We start from the raw sequence: 16768 nt of genomic DNA, 5'->3' as shown, positions 1-16768 counted from the left end.
TGTTAAAAAACATCTTCAATAAAATTATATAAATCCAACATAATAAATACCTTACTCACCAACCCAATTTGCCTGCCAGAACTAGTACGGTCAAGAATAAATTAAATGAATTGATTGACTGCTTACCAGGCGTCCAAAGGTATGTAGCCAGAGTACCAAAAAAAGGGCAAGAAGTAGTAGTCTAACATACTGATACGGCACCAGGCTCCTCTATTCTATTTTCTGGCTGCAGATTGATATCAAGAGGAGGCCCACTGAGGATGAGCTTACTTACATTGACAACCTTACTCAGTATCTCTTTATGGCTAGGAGTGCATTTTTAACCTACCAATGGTTGGGGAAGGTTGAAAGGATATACTGGAGGGTCAGCCTGCTGGCTAGGGTGAGTTCTGCTTGCTAGAGCTCATCCTTGGCAGGGTGGGAAAGGAACATGATGCTAGAAAACAACACTGCTGTGGCCTGGTTTGCCAGGTGTGACAATTTTTTTCTTTCTCTTTTTGTCCTTCTTTAGGACTAGAGAAATGCCATAGGGAATCCCTGCCAATTGGAACCCGATACTCTGCATAAGAGCTTGTTGATATTTTTTTAGTAGTCTTTAATAAATTAGTGAGTGCAGTCTTCATTCCAGTCAGAGAGGCAGTGTAGTGGAGTGGTTAGAGTGCTGGCTCAAAATGCAGGAGATGCAGGTTCTAGTCCCCACTGAGCCACAAGATTCCCAGGGGGGTCTTGAGTCAATCACAGATGCTCTTAGCATGATCAACACAGGGTTGTTATGAGCATAAAGGGGAGAGAAGGAGAGCTGCACCTTAAGGTTGTTGAGGGAATGGGAAGATGCAGTTCTAAGTAATAAATGATAAATAATAGTTGTGTGGTGGACATGCCTAGTGAATCTATGTTTAGGAACTATATAAAGATTGTAGAAAGATACTTACTTGTTTCACTGCCTGTACTACTTCTTGAATGTGTGCATTATTAATTTCTCTCTTCAGTCTTCAAAACAAACAAACAAAACAGCAGTACCACATTAGGAATGAAACTTCATAGATTTGACATCTTCAATGGAATGTTTTCCATTAGTCAAGATTAGCAAGTGGATCAGCATAGGTGGCCACTAGAGTTTGTGCTGGTTTGTTTATTGCCCCAACAGGTGTTTGGTGCTTCAAACCCTGCCTCCTCCGGCGGGCGCCCACTCAGAGGCAGTGTCCAGAGGAGGCAGGGCAGGGAAGCCAGGCCACTGCCTCCGAGTGGGCACCCATCAGAAGAGGAGGGACTTTGAAGTGCCAAATACCTGTTTGGCTAATAAATGAACTGGCGTGAGCTGCCAGACAGGTGGTTTGTGCCCATCTCTAGTGGCCACTTAACATTTAAAATGGCAGGATTTCCATATAGTAAAGGAAAGGCACATCTGTGGCTTGCAAAAGGCATTGTGCTGAATCACAACACCCTTCGGATGAATGAAACAGTTCCTGCTCAAGAGGCAGCTAAATCATGGTGGCCTCTAAAGTACTTTCAGGCATCAGGGCACTTAACATAAGCTAGGGCTGGGAAATCGTGGCAGAGTGGCATCTGTCCTCAAAATTTTATGGGCACCTCATCCTGTTTCTGTTCCTTATCCACCTAATGGAACTGTGCAAGGATGGGAGGCCAGATTCCGCCCCCCCCCCCCCAAGCAGCCCTTTGCAGGGCAGATGACTTGGGCAGGTGCACTGCCTGAGGGCTTAATCTGTCCTACTTGAATATAAATTCTTCCTCCTTTGTCTTCTGGCATCACTGGGCAAAGAGGTTCATAAGCTTTCATTTCATTTCCCACTAACAGGTCTGAACCCTAAAATTTGGTTAATATTTACTATGGTTTATTTCCACAAGCTTTCTTCATAATCTGCAGTGTAAACCCAAATTGTTTCAAACAAAGCATAGTTAACATGACAGTTGATTGTTCTCCAGAACAGGACAGGCAAAAGCAGAAATAGTAGCATCCAAACACAACCTGTCCTATAGGACAAGAGAGAAGGAAGAACGACGAAAAGCCGAGTTTTGCTCTTTGTGTTTCTTGTCATGCAGAACGATGGCTTAATGCAGGGATAGGCAAAATACATGAACAAAGCTGTGAACAGCCACAGACTCGTTGGCTTTCCACAACCTCTGGTAGAGTGGGTGGCATATAAAATAAATAAATAAATAAATAAATAAATAAATAAATAAATAAATAAATAAATAAATAAATAAATAAATAAATAAATGCAGCACCAACTCCCTGTTTCTAAAGTGGAAATACTATTCTAATTTATAAAGTTGTCACAAGGAAGAATGAAACAGAATTATTAACTTCTTGGTCTGCTAGAAATAAACAAGTTTAAAAACTTTTCTATCTTTTCTTTCCTGTACTTTTCCTGATTTCAAGTTTATATGGAATCTGAACAGTTAAGAAAGTTCTGAGAACAAAATTTTAAAAATCACGTTCCCTGAATGCTGATCAAAGTCCAGGATACAGACAACCCATCAGCATCCTGCCATAAAAAATGGGGAAGGGTACTGGATGTTGTCTGTGTTTAAACTACAGTATTTAGGAAGAGACAGTAGCTCTGTGGGAAAAGGGTTGGTTTACATTGGGTGATTCCAGCCCTCTGGAGGTTGTTGGACTCCAGGTCCCATCAGCCTGATCCAGTACAGGCAATGGAAGAATGTTGGGGGTCGCAGTCCAGTGATACCTGGAGGACCCACTTCATCTGCCCCTGGTGGACATCCATTCATAACCTCCAAAGACTCCCAGTCTCTCAAACTTCAAGATCTTCTCAAGTGAAGACGTTGGCACTTGGTTAATGTAGAGCCATGAAAAAGAGTTAGTCAGTGCAGACAAATTCTGAAGTGATCTATCTCTCCAAGTACCTTTCCTGGGCACTCTTATCAGTGGTGTTCTTGGCCATCATCTGAATTTTGTCCACCCTCTTTGCCTCTAGTATTTTTTTCATTTCTTTAGTGTCACTGCAGAGAAAGAATACCATCAGACAGAGTTTATGAATTTCAGTAATAACATTTTAGTCAAGGTGCAATGTCTTGAAGAGTTTCAGTCATGAAAATACAACAGAGCAGACAAGTCATGACATGAAACTGTTTACAGGACCAAAAATGTTCCTTGCCTGAGGTGAATGATCCCAGTGGGTAAAATAAAATACATATGTATTATTTGCCGGTTACATCATGCAAATCCCTTAGGACAATATTAGCCTATCACTTAATATTTTGAAATTTCTGTGAGTATTGATTGAACATACAGCTGTTGCCATCTTCACTCAGACAGATAAAACATTGTCTGAGGACGTGGACTTGTCCATGAAAGCTCACAACATTTTTGTCTTCTTTATGTTTTATTTTTAATTTGTTTTTCACAGATAAAAGAGTTAAGCAAGATGCCACATTAGAATGTGAAGCATTCAGTTGAAAGACAAGGTGTGACTAAATGGACATTTAGACTGCCGTTTGGTCCATTGTGGGGATGGGTTGGTTTGGAAGTGTATTTTTAACACTATTTTTTAACACTATAAAAGTGTATTTTTAACACTATTAGGAAGCACAGATTATATATAATATATATAAAATCTGTGCTCCCTAATAGTGTATCATTTCTGCCCCTCCACAAAGCAGAGGAAGTGTTTCATTTGCAATATTCTTAAATGGCTGTCAATTAAGAAGAACAAAAATAGAATGAGACTGATTGTTAAAGTTGCAAACGTCTCCATGGATTAAAAGTGATACTGTTCCTAGATCAGTTGGCCTTGCTGCAAATGGTTTAGAATTTCATTGCAAAGATGCACTCCAAAAATCCTTGGATCTTGCATGGATCTTACAGTTTACTGAGTCAATCAATTCTGCACATTAAAACACATTCTTCTTTTGCCTTTTGCATACAGCAAACTGTACACATCAGTTGATCTCCCCCCTCCGCCCAAAATGCAAGAGGTGGTGCATGTCTGTGGAGCAGTTCTGGTCTGAACATTTTTAGAAGGTATTGACAAGCAAGAGGAGAAGATGGGAGGAAGGCATGTGTAATACTGCACTTTAAAAAGTCAAGGAGAAAAGTAGACAAATTAATTATAATGATTCATAAAATATAGGTGCAAGAAACACTGGACAATTAGGGTGTGCAAAGTTAGAAGATGAAATACTGTGAGAATGATATCAGTTATTTCATTTTTTACCTTTCTGAGGACTCCTTTAGTGCTTTCAGTTCAGATGCTTGCTTTTCTCTGGCAAGTTCTATTATTTTAGCAATTTGCTGTTGAACAAAATGAAAATGCAGGATACGTTAGGATTGAATTTAATGAGATATGTATAGCTGAACTTCATGTTGAAAGAAGGGGTGGTGGAGGAGGAATATGCTTTGATTGTATTCCTGCATTGAGTAGGGGGTTGGACTTGATGGCTATATATAGGCCCCTTCCAACTTCACCTTTCTATGATTCTATGAATTGTTTTCACCAATTTTTCCTTCCTTGCATGCCCCCCTCCCCATTGTTCTAAAGGGTTCCTAAACCCCCAGGAACCTATGGGTGGGGTCAAGGGGCTGCAGAAACACTATTTTTAAATTGATAAGAAGCTTGTTCATGACAAGCTTGAATCTAAACATATACCTGCTATCCAGGAACCTTGCAAGAGTTACTTTTTAGACAGTTTTACAGTTTTTACAGTTTTAAAGAAGAAAGGTTATCTACTTGTAACCATGGTTCTTCGAGTAGTCCTCTGTGAATCCACACAAATGGGTTGTTCTGCACCTGTGCAGGAAGGACGTCTTGGAAGACTCTAAGCAGCGATCGTGACTGTCGGATAAGGGGTTTTATTTGTGCAGAGCACACACCACTTGAATGATGCTGGAGGGGCCGGGAAAGGGGGGGGGAGTAGGGAAAACCGGTAGAACAGTATGGACAAAGAAAGATATAACTCACGGGAGAATGTCAAAAACTCAAAAGGAGGAAGAAAGGCTATAAGTAGAAGTATGATGTACCAATTTCGAAAAATGTTCTCTAGCGGTCTGAGAGAGGGCTAACCCATGCAGCGGCTAAAAGGAACTGAGAGGACCTTGGGTGGGCGGAGCATGCACTCCACGGGGGAATGTCCTACTAATCACATGTCTTTAAGCTCTAGAAACCTCTGAGGCATCCTGCGCAGGCGCAGGACAACCCATTTTTGTGCATTCACAGAGGCCACAAAAAAGAAGGGGGGATTTTGGAAGATACAGTACAAGAAAGTAACTTTCTAGAATTCTGTGAAATGTGCCTCCCAAGGTGGCCTTGCCATTTGCACACCAAAAGACAACAACAGTTAATTACTGCAGTGTGTTGTTCTCACAGAGGAGGAGATATGGCAAGCTTTTTCTCCATAGGGTGAGTTATTCACACTGTGCTTATCAACTCAGTTATTTTTGTGCAAATTAAAAACTTGTGCAAATAGTGAAATTTACACAAATTGCATAGACTACAATTTTGAATGGGCTGTTTGTTTAAAAAAAGATGTGAACAGCCACTCATTCTATGCTCGCTCTCTCTGTGTGTATCTTTGCTTCATACAGAACTGCTTCAACATCATGATATGCACACTATAGAGAATGTGATGAGGGGTGCAGCTTGCCTTTTCCTGGCTTTGCTCAAGGCAAGGAATCTTAGCAGGCCTTGTCAAGGTGTGGCATCATATCAAGACAACATAAATAGATGAGAACAAGAAATTTAACAAATATTCTTCATCTCCCTACATTGGCTACATTTGACACTATGTCTATGATACATAGAATTTCTGACACCATGGTAGGTATGAGTGGGGCCTGTGACAAAGGTTTCCGCTAAGCTGGGTGTGCACGCACACATGACTCCGCTTCCCTCCATGCAGCTCTCTTCCTTCTCTGTGCAGTGATCACGTTAGGTTCCAGTCACGACAAAACCAGTGTGTGTGTGTGGGGGGGAAAGCCACATGTGCGTGAGACGGAGCCCCGCCCAGCGGGGCTGAAAATTAGCCTGTGACATGTGTTCATACAAATCTACAAAATACTTTTATGGACAGCATGTGAGATGTCTGATCATTTGTTCTCATATGTAAGTTTTTCTGTAAAAGTGCCACAATGTGGTCAGATTTAGATTTCCTTCCGTTCTGAACTACTTCTGCAAGTGCAGAAAAATGTGATGCAATATAAATGTGGTCACAAGGAGGAGCCATATTCAAGCATGACAGCCTTTCCCTTCAGAAATTATAATATCAGCTCTCATTGAATATTGAGTTTTGGACTTACTAAAGCTGTGAAAGTTGATAGTTTACAGGTTTAAAGTCAATGGACAAGTCTACAGATATATATTATCTAAAGCACTTCCAATTAATTAGACCAGGGTTTCAATAGTGAAGAAGATCCCATCACGACAATTCAGAATTATCTAGTCAACCATGGGCAAGCGCATGAAAGTTACTGTGCTGGTTAGTGTGCCTAGCTATAGTGTGCCTAGGGATTGCTGAATTAAAAGTCTACCTTCTAATTTATTTAGGAATGGTCTTCCAGCAGTTGGCAGCACTAAGGACACAGGAGGCAGCACCAAAGGCAGAATAGGCAGGATCAAAGCAAAGGGAGCAGAACCAAATGTAATTAATACCAATGTGGATATTTCCTCAGCAAGATTAAAGAGCTCAGTTCAGTTCTATGCAGATTCCCTTAAGGTAAGACACAGAAATGAACTTTTCAAATAGAAGCCTTCCCTCCTTACAGAAGGTATCCTAAATGCCTCAATCTTTAAACACCTATACAATTTATTTTTAATATATAACGGGATTTTAAAAATGGTGTATTTAAAGTTTACTTTCCTGAAATCCCCATTTATCTCTGTACTGGATGGTAAATAATGCACATTTAATACACATGTATACACTATTTTATGGATTTTATGCATCCAGATGGGTGGGAGCCATGAGCACAAACTTGTTATACAAGCAGTTTATCAAGATGATAACAGAGAAGAGTTTGTTCCCCATGGTGTGTAGCACCTCCCCTTCCCCAGAGATGGGTAGCACGGCGATTGACTTCCCTGCCTCCTTGCTTGTCTCAGACTATGGTTTATTTATTAATTATTTTATTTAAAATATTTTTATCCCACCTTTCTCCTTAAAAGGGACCTGAGGCAGCTTACATAATGAAAAAGACAATATTTAAAAGCTCGAAACAATAGCTAAACAAATATTTTTAAAAATCAACAATGTTATATTAAAACTGGTAAATAAAATCAATAGTGAAACTCATTTAAAACCACAGAGCACAATAATGTATTTAAAAACCCGTTTAGACCACTGATAACTAGGAAAAAGCCTGCCTTCTTGTGGTAGGACAGCAAAGATGGGGCTAGTTTTGCCTCCTGTGGGAAGGAGTTCCAGAGTCTAAAAGCAGCAACAGAGAAGGCCCAGGTCATGGTAGCCCTTTTCTGTGGGAGGAAGGGCTGGCCATGCTGTGACTCCAGGCCTCCAAGAGTTGTGTCCGGTTTGGCCTTGGGGGGGTTCTCCAGCATGTAAGAGCATCCGTATGTACCCCTTTGCTATATTATATCATGCTGCTATCACTGTTGAGCATCTGCACAACAAATCATCTGGGGAACCAGTATCTTTGTGTTTTCCTCAGGACTTAAATTGGGGTCCTAGCTGTGCCAAGGGAACAATTAATACAGTCCCCAATCACTGTTTGGAAAGGAGCAGGGTTTTTCTGCATTGTGCTGAAGAAAATTTGTCTTCCTTTAGCTGTGAACCAGATAATCTAAGATCTTATCTCCAATCAGTAGTAAAAAATAGCAGTGGGGATTTTCCACACAGAGGTGGGAGGAGAAAGACAAGACACATGGGAGGGAGACACTTGGCAGGCTAAAAGGGGAACCTCTGCAGCTTGGATCTGGCCAATGGAATGGGATATTCCTCATCTGAGCCATGAGGGCATGTGGAGCACTGTCTTAGTTCAGTCCCAGTTCAAATTTTTCATCTCATTTTCCATATCCTGCCTTCTTACTAGGATTGGCAGCCTGTGTTTTCCTCCTTAATATTGATTTTTCCCCTCCTGCAAAACTCCCAGCCTTATCACAACGTGTGAGTGTGTAATGGAGAGAGAAAGGAGATGGAAAATGAAAAGAAAAATGTGAGTGAATAAGTCAGCCATCTAGATTTAAAACCAGGCACTGAGAAAAGCAGCATCAGAAGGCAAGGACATTTCTAATTTGGAGACAGACATGTTTTCCTTCTCCCTAGTAGAGTTGTGGAATGAATGAATAAGACAGTGTCTGAATGAGCACCTTTCTGTCTCTCTGTGTGTAAGTGTGAATACTTGTTTGCCCACTTGCCTGTTGCTGGGATCTGCTTGCTACCATCCAACATTATCCATCCTACCAACCACAGTGAGTACCAGCTGCTACTGGTGACCCTCACATCTGCTACATTTGCCTGAACAAAGAGATACTGCTAAACTCTGTAAAAACTTTTCTTAACCTTTCCTGTGCCTCTTTGTCAGGTGCCTTCACCTGTTTCTAGAAGGACAAAAAATAAAAACAAGGTGATGACAATTCTTATCTCTGATTCTTGCACCTGTGGTACTGTATGCAAAAAATAAAAATCTCCATACCTATCTCTCCTGTCAGATACATGATCCACAGTTACAGAAATGATGAATTTCAGTGTGAAAGAGTGGTGTCTGTTTCCCTTTGTTGATGCATAAGATGTGGAAGTGGGAGCTACTGGCAGTAGTGCAGCCAGTTTTGGCCAAACTTTTCCTTGTGGCCAAAGGAATCCATTAGTTTGTCAATCAATCCATTTTTATTTCACAACAAGACAACTGCTTTATCTCATAGGCACTCCGGTTTGTTTAAGACTGCATTCCATCGTGATGACATTTGGGTACATCTGACAGCTTCCCTCACAAGTTATTTGGAACATGGTTGTTTCGGGAACTTTTTGACTTTACCTTCTGAGAGTGGTGTGGCAGGAGGCTGCACAAGAGAGAGAGAGAGCTTCTCACCTGGCATCGACTTGGGTATGACTTTAGAGGTCAGCAAAAAGGCCTTTCATTTAAAGAATTAAATCTTTGTATATGTTTTAGTTTTAAACTGTCCTTCACCCTCTGCATTTTTATGCTGTATTATATTTCATTATAATTCTGATTTTTAAAAATTTCATGTGAGATGCCGCCTGGATAATTTTTTTTTATAAACTCTGTAAGCCATTTTTGAAAACAATAGCATGCACACAATCCGTACCTCAGAAACATGCTGCTCTTTCTTCCTCCGAATACCATCATACTGTTCTTCTCCAAGCTGGATGAGTTCTTCCTCCAGCTTCTCTTTCAACTCCAGGACTCTGTTGTCAGGACTCTCTGCCACCTCCCCAGAACTTCTACCTTCATCCATTGGGAATCTGCAACTTCAGACACAGAGGAAGAGTTCTCGCTGCCTATCAGGGAATTTCATGGGAAGTGTTGGTGGCGGCAACAATGGTCCCCTGCCACCTCTTTCCCCTGCCCGTTATAAATTTTTCTGGGAGCGGAGAACAACTCAAGAGCAGAGGAGAGGCATTTTCCCCCCTTTATTCATTGTCTTCCTCTGCCTTTCCTTTCTTCCTTTCCTTGCCTTATTTATACCCACTCTTCTTCTCCATGTAGCCTTTCAGGGAATAAAGTTTTAAATGGGCAGAGAGAACACAGGGAAAATCAGCAGAGTTTGGGAAATCAGGCAGCTGACAGCAACTCCTAAATGTTACCTCACTCTGTATCCGTGCATGAGAGAAAGCATGAGAAAGCACCTGTCCAATCTTGAGGGAGGGAAATGGGAAGACCTGAGGTGCAGGGCTGGCAGAGCAAAGAGTTGTCTTTGAGGGAAAAAAGGATTTGAGGCACATATCCTCATGGATCCACATGGTTTTTATGTAGCATCATTCCCAAACCACTTTCAGTTTGCTTGGGGCAGATCCCATGTTAAAATCATGTGGATTCAGGAGTATCCATCCTTGGATCAGTGTTTTTGCACCACTGAAAAGCCAGGCATCCTTCACTTCTGTGGTGTATTCTGTGGGTACAAATAGGACTTACGATTTGACAGTGTTGGGGACAGATCCTATGCTAAAATCATGTGCATTCATGAGGATCAATGCTTGGATCCCTCTTTCCCTCCTGCCTCTCCTCACCACCGCAGCAGGGGCAAGTGGTCAGCATGAGGGCAGGGGAAGCAGGCACAGGACAAAGGCTCAAATGCAAAAGTTTTCCCATGGGGACACACACCCTGACACAAATAGCATGTGATTACCCCTTGATTCAGGCTGAGGCAAAGAGGCAGTCCCGAAAGCAGCAAAATCAGGGAGCTGGACAGGGGACAGACTGTATTTGTCTTCAGTGTGGAAGGGATTGTCACTCTCGAATTGGCCTCCTCAGCCACACTAGACGCTGTTCTGAGACCTCTATTCAGAGCACGTTACCATAGTCTCTTGAGACTGAAGGGTGCATACTACCTACCCCTTGATTTCTAAATCGATTCTATTTAGAACAAAGCTTATTGCAAGGCAAATGTAAAATGTAAGCAAGCCCTATGTAAAATGTCAAGTTGTTTTGATTGCTAGTAGGGATTTCACTATTGCACTCATGCCACACAAAACTGTAAAGATAACTGGCTTAAACACCAGCCACTGTAACGACAGTTGGCATAAACACCACCAAAGCCATTGGCTTTGATTACTGTCAAGGCCATCACTTTGGTTCAGGTTGTGGCTTAGCATTCCTTACCTTTTCTTTCTGGAGGCTTTTGAAGGACAGGGCACTTTCTTTTTCCCAGGCTGAGCAACCAGTTCTGTGAAAAGGATGGCATATTTCTGCAACAGCTCTTCTCTGCGCTTGAGTCCCTTTCGCTCCAACTCCTTCAGTTCTTTCTCTTGCTTCTTCAACAGCTTCCCAAATGCCTTCATCTGCTGCAGCTCCTCAATGCTGACTGTCTGTGGCTCTGGAACATAGCAGGAAAAAAAAGAGGAAGAACGGAAACCCATCTCATCGAGGTGCTCGGCTTTCTTTCGTCATCCACTGAAGGGGCGATTTTGCACAATCCATTTCGTCTCTCATAGTAGCTCTCCTGTTGCACAAATCTAGCTATCTGGCTTTTTTTCTCGCTCTCAAGTCACAGTACTCAATACATAGAAAAAAGGAACCACTTGGCTACTAAAAAGTGTTCAGTGGGATGTGATTGTGCAAGCAATACAAATATCTGTGGACATTGTGAGGACCAAAGTAGTCCTAGCTTTTCAGCTACAAGATGATAACACGTCTTCTTCCAAACACAGAACTCTTTCAAAGTCCCATGACTGAGACTTGATTATGCCTCTTCTTGCACAGGTGGAAGTAGTTCCCTGTTTGCACTTTGAATTCTGGGCACTATTCTTTATGAACAAAACAGGTATCTTCTTATCCTATTTTTGAATGTTTTTAATGTGGTGGTGAGGGATGGAGAAACCTCTATATTCTAATGTAGTCCAGCAGTGGCCCTAGAGTTGACTAAAGAAGCCATTTTAAAAATTTGTTGTCCAGTAAACACTACCTACTAACTTATTTTTATAACACCCAATAATTTTGGGTTTTGTGATATAATTCTAGAGCTGGGCTAATCTGTGGAGTAAATTTCTGATTTGCTGGCCAGAGCACTAATAGTAGAAATGGACAAAAGAATGTGACTCTATTAGACAAAAGAAAATTCTCTGCTACGGGGCTGGCTTGACAAATTTCAGGTTCTTCTAATGAAGGGACCTTAATGCCAGGCTGAGTCTTCTGAAGAGCTTCTCATCGGGAAGCAAAATATGCTTCCTCTCTCTCTCCTCTGCATCAAAGGACTCTAAGTTCTGAAACCCAAGAAATTCATGAAAAGGTCCACATACAAATAACTAATTTAGATTATCTCTGGTGAATTTTATTTCAAATGTGGTGTATGTGTGACTGTTGCTTTTCTTTGCTCTTGATGTGTTTTTTCCCTTTCCCAAAGATAACAGGACAATTGGCTCCATTTTAAAAAATATATTTTTCACTAAAGCTTTTCAATATGTGTCCCAATATGTTTTTACAAGTTTTACATAGTTTTGTTGAGTTTTGCCTTCCCAGAGTTTGGACATCCAAGTACCTTTCCTTTTGTAGCTTGGCAACAAGGCCCAGATGCTCTTTCAGAAGCTGTGCAGACCAGGATTTCCCAATGAAGATCAGCCAGCAGTGGCAGCCTGTCATTAATTTTTTTTTGTGTGTGGAAAACCTTTAAAGAAAGATACCCCTTCTCTGTGATCTGTAACAGGTGGTATAAATGCCAGCCTATTAAGCTGGCTGGATAGATCAGTGGCTTATGTATCTGGCTGCAGAGCCAGAGGTTGGGAGGTCCATTCTCTACTGCGCCTCTGGGGAGAAGAGCCAGCCTGTGTGGCCTTGGGCAAGTTGAGCAGTCCCAGGTTGACCCCAGACGAAAGGGAATAGTAAACAACTTCTGTGTATTCTATACCTGGAAAACCCTGGAAAAAGTTACCATAAGTCAAAAGTGACTTAATGGCATACGATTATTAATGTAAGAAAATGCTCTTTTATTTATTTATTTATTTATTTATTTATTTATTTATTTATTTATTTATTTATTTATTTATTTATTTATTTATTAGATTTTTACCCCGCCCCTCTAGACCATGTCTACTCTTTTGTGGTCTGTTTTTCAGAATACTGTGAGTAAGGCCAGAGACCGTTGTTAAGTCTGTATTGGGGCAAATACGGACAAAAATGAATTTGTTTCCACCACTAACTCATCTCACATTTCTAATGAGTTCAGTTCCTGCACTGAGCTGCAATATCAGTGTGGAAGTGATTTCCATTCACATTCAGATCACTAAAGTGACCAGGATTAGAAGTACCTGTATTTCTTTTCATTGGCTCTTGCTTAGTTTCTTCTTTCCCTGTAGTCAGTGTTCCTGAATAGGAAAAAAAAACATACAGCATATAACTGGGCCTGTTCTGCTCATGGAACGTAAGAATAAATCATATTAACCATTCCCAGAATACTAGCTTAGTCTTAATGAACTTCTTCTCCTGCATCCTGTCTTCTGGAACAATGCCACCTCCCTTCAGAATCTGAGCATGTATTCCCATACTTTTGTACTCCAGGCAACCCTCAACCATGTCTGACATATTACCTGCAGGCCCATTTGAAGGAGGAGTGCTGTAGGTTCCTGTGGCACTAGGCAGTCCGTTAGTAGTGAGCGAAGCAGCTGGAAGACTTGCTTGCAGATCTGGTTGCTATGAAACAAAGACCAAAGGTGTGTCAAGGATTTATGAGGGAACTAACTAGTTACTTTTTCATGTTTTTAAGCTTCAGCAGCTACAAAGAAGCAAGAGAAAATTCAAGGTAGAGCATTGTGCCCACAAGGGCATTTTAAACATCTGGTCTAGAAGGAAATCCTCACCATTCAGCCATCATAAATTCTACACCAATAAAATCAAACTGTACCCTCAGAGTGCCCCCTCAAATAGCTCTTTTTATCGTCCAGCACTAAAATCTGTTTCTCAGAGCTGAGGTTGGATAATTTACTTTTTTGGAGTAGAAGTCCTGGAATCTCCCAGCCGACATGGCCAAGTGGCCATTCTGGCTGTGGGATTCTGGGAGCTGTAGTTCAGAACGGTAGCTTTGCTGAGCTGCGGTACTGAACACCACGCAGACTCTTTCCTGTTATCAGAATAAGTTTTGCTCTCTTGCCAATGCGATACCAACAGATAATATTAGCTGGCCCTCTGATAACATAGTAGTTCTCAACCTTGGGTCCTCAGATGTTCTTGAACTGAAACACCCTGAAACTTTCTCCACTAGTTGTGTTGGCCAGGATTTCTAGGAGCTGTAGTCCAAGAACAAGGCTGGGAACCAAATGTTCAATAGACCACCGAAAAGAAAAGAAAAAGCCAAGTGGCAATTAAACTATTATTTTGTTCCCTCATGATTCCAGCTTTTTGTAACATTCAATCTATGCTTGCTCAAGCATAATGGGAGGGAAAAATCTAACTCTGCCTGGCTGAATATTAAGCAAAACAGAACAAGCTGTAGATCAAATGAAAGAGGAAAAAAATGACTCAGGTTGCTTTCATCTCATCGACAAATGTGTATCTCTCCTGGAATCCTTTGGCAGCCCCTGCTTTCCCCTAATCTGCAGATTATGAGTCAGTCTTGTAATGTATGTAACCCCACAAGTTCCTGTGATCAGGTGTCTTTACTCTGCACCTTTAATAAACAGGCAGCCCTGAAATCCCATTGGCAGTATCTACTAGAATGTGAGGCCAGTGAGAACACATATAAGCAGCTATATGCCCACTCTCCCTTTATATGAGAGGCAGGAAGGCCTAAACTGGAGTCTGAATATGAGATTTCCTGGTTGTAGTATTGGGACAGAAACTGACAATCTGGATGGAATTCCCCCATGGGAATCTGATCTGAACACTCTGGCGGATAGTGCCTCAGCATTGCACCACTTGATTATCATCATCATAGGCATCCTTCAGTCTCAAGAGACTATGGTAACATGCTCTGTATCGAGAAGTGTCCTCTCCAGAGCATGAAGCATGAGTAAAGGAATATGGAGGATAGGCTGTTACCCAAGCAGCACATTCCCCCTCTCCATGTTGCTGAAATGGTCCAATGGAAAGGCAAGAGCCAATACAACTGGTTCCAGCAACATCGCAGGAGTTGAAGTCAAATTGTTCCTTAATTTAAAATTTCTAACACCTATGGACATATAAAGCAGCCTATAGATATGGTTAATGCAGAATTTATTTTATTTATTTACTTAATTTATATACCATTACCATTAGTTCAATGCACTATCCTGGGTGGTTTACATTAGTAGTTCTTAACCTTTGTTACTCAGATGCTTTTGAACTGCAACTCCCAGAAACCCCAGCCAGCACAGCTGGTGGTGAAGCCTTCTGGGAGTTGCAGTCCAAAACTCCTGAGTAACCCAAGGTTAAGAACCAGTGGTTTACATTACAACATATTAAGAAACACAACAGCTCTAAAATTAAAAATAAAGGCAATCAAACAATGCAAAAACACTAGAGGCAGAGTCTCAAGAGAAAACGTAAAAGATGGCACAGGAGGCAAAATCAGGCAAGAGTACTATGAAAGGCTTCTCTAAAGAGTAACAGGTACTAATATGCCTCCATCTGCCCAACACCATCTTGGGGGCAAAAACCCCATGTAATATTTGAGACAACTGGTGTTACTTTACTTATAGCCATTGTTATATATTCCTGGGTATAGTCATGTTGCTCTTATTAGGCAGAGGCATTTTAAATGGTTTTGTATTTTTTTTTATCATTTTGCCAGGCCTGAGCAGGACTGTTAATGACAGGACCTTTTAGAAGGCATTAATTCATAGGGCTAACATAAGTTGGGAACCAGTTGGTTGTACATGATAATGTGCAAGTCTATTTATATAAATAAATAAATATAGCACCGAGGACTATGATCCTTTCCCTCTTGAAAATGGGTGTGATAGTTCAGCCTGAAAGTAAGCCAAGAGTTTGTGAAAGCTGCCATGTTCAAGAGACATTTTAGTTAATTACACCCTCTTTTGTTACTGCTGTTCCTTGTAGTCCTTTTGCCCAGCTCTGGAACACTCAAGTGTTACAGGCAGAAATTTGCAACCTAATTTAGAGGTTTTCTTATGCACTGAAGCTTAGCAAGAAACACTATTATTATGATACTAGAACTAGAGGAAACTTTTGATCCTCTAAGGAAAGAAAATCCTTAAAAGAATTGATTGACACCCACCCTCCCCTGCTGTAGCCCAGCGCTTCTTGCCAATGAAGCAGAGCAACCACAGACAATACCCACTTCCTTCCTAGCCACCATTTTGGCCTAGCCATGCAGAATGTTCGTTTAACCACACTTGTTTGTATGTTTTATGATTGATACTCCCAACCACTTTGAATTCTGCAAGCGAAAATTGGCTGCAAATATTTTAGGTAAATAAATAAATAAATAAATAAATAAATAAATAAATAAATAAATAAATACTATTTGTAGGACTCACCTCTGCATTAGCCTCTTGGTTCTTCAATAATTTTTTGTCATGTGCATTGAAAAACTTTATTGGATTGGAGAGGGCCATGGTAAGATCTAGAAAAATAACCCCAAGATTTTCAACAAAACATTTCATTTCCCTCTTCTTATTCCTAGCTCCTCTGGTTATTATTGCTATAATGAAACTCACATAGCCTGTATTTTAGTTTTTCTCAGTTCTATATATTTCCTGTGTAAGGGTCCAGATACACTAGTATCTTTTTGTCAGCACAGGGTGCATTAAATAACAAAGAGGCAGCAGTCTTTCAACTCAAATCACATTTGCTGTCATGGAACTTTAGAATTTTTGTGGTCAGAGAAATATGAAGCGCATGTAGCTGTAAAGCTACATTGCAAATGTGTAGAATTCATGCAAGCAACAACATCTGATTCCCTTTCTTTCTTTTCTTTTTTTAAATGCAGAATTGAATTTAAGTTTTTTTAAAGCCCAGAGCTGAGAGCACTGATTATATTTTTATGCTGGTGAAAACATGCACAACCTCTTCCAGCATCTGCATTTAAGGTGTGCAGATATACAGCAGAGCTTGGAATATTACTTTTAAAAAGGAACTCTTTTTCTGACTCTACTTCAGATGAGTAATAGATTTCTATTGTAGCTACCCTCCTGCCTTCAAAAGTAGCTTGTTCTACTGCTTCTTACCGAT

The 16768-nt window shown here is 40.9% G+C and overlaps 1 protein-coding gene across 2 annotated transcripts in view; it reads right to left on the bottom strand.

Moving 5' to 3' along the window:
- PLCB2 (phospholipase C beta 2) overlaps positions 1-16768 on the bottom strand; it is an 82509-nt gene that overhangs the window by 4146 nt on the left and 61595 nt on the right. For both annotated transcript variants that reach the window (XM_020795775.3, XM_072986278.2), the window contains exons 23-30: positions 16075-16160; positions 13189-13291; positions 12910-12966; positions 10769-10982; positions 9255-9417; positions 4197-4273; positions 2887-2982; positions 933-990 (exon numbers count right to left, since the gene is read on the bottom strand). In XM_020795775.3, coding sequence (XP_020651434.3) covers positions 933-990; positions 2887-2982; positions 4197-4273; positions 9255-9417; positions 10769-10982; positions 12910-12966; positions 13189-13291; positions 16075-16160 — 854 coding nt within the window. The remainder of the gene's footprint in view (positions 1-932; positions 991-2886; positions 2983-4196; positions 4274-9254; positions 9418-10768; positions 10983-12909; positions 12967-13188; positions 13292-16074; positions 16161-16768) is intronic.

The sequence above is a fragment of the Pogona vitticeps genome, chromosome 1, assembly GCF_051106095.1.
Source record: "Pogona vitticeps strain Pit_001003342236 chromosome 1, PviZW2.1, whole genome shotgun sequence".
NCBI lineage: Eukaryota > Metazoa > Chordata > Lepidosauria > Squamata > Agamidae > Pogona > Pogona vitticeps.
The sequence above is the reverse complement of the archived record's forward strand: the minus strand, read 5'-3'. Positions and strand labels throughout refer to the sequence as shown.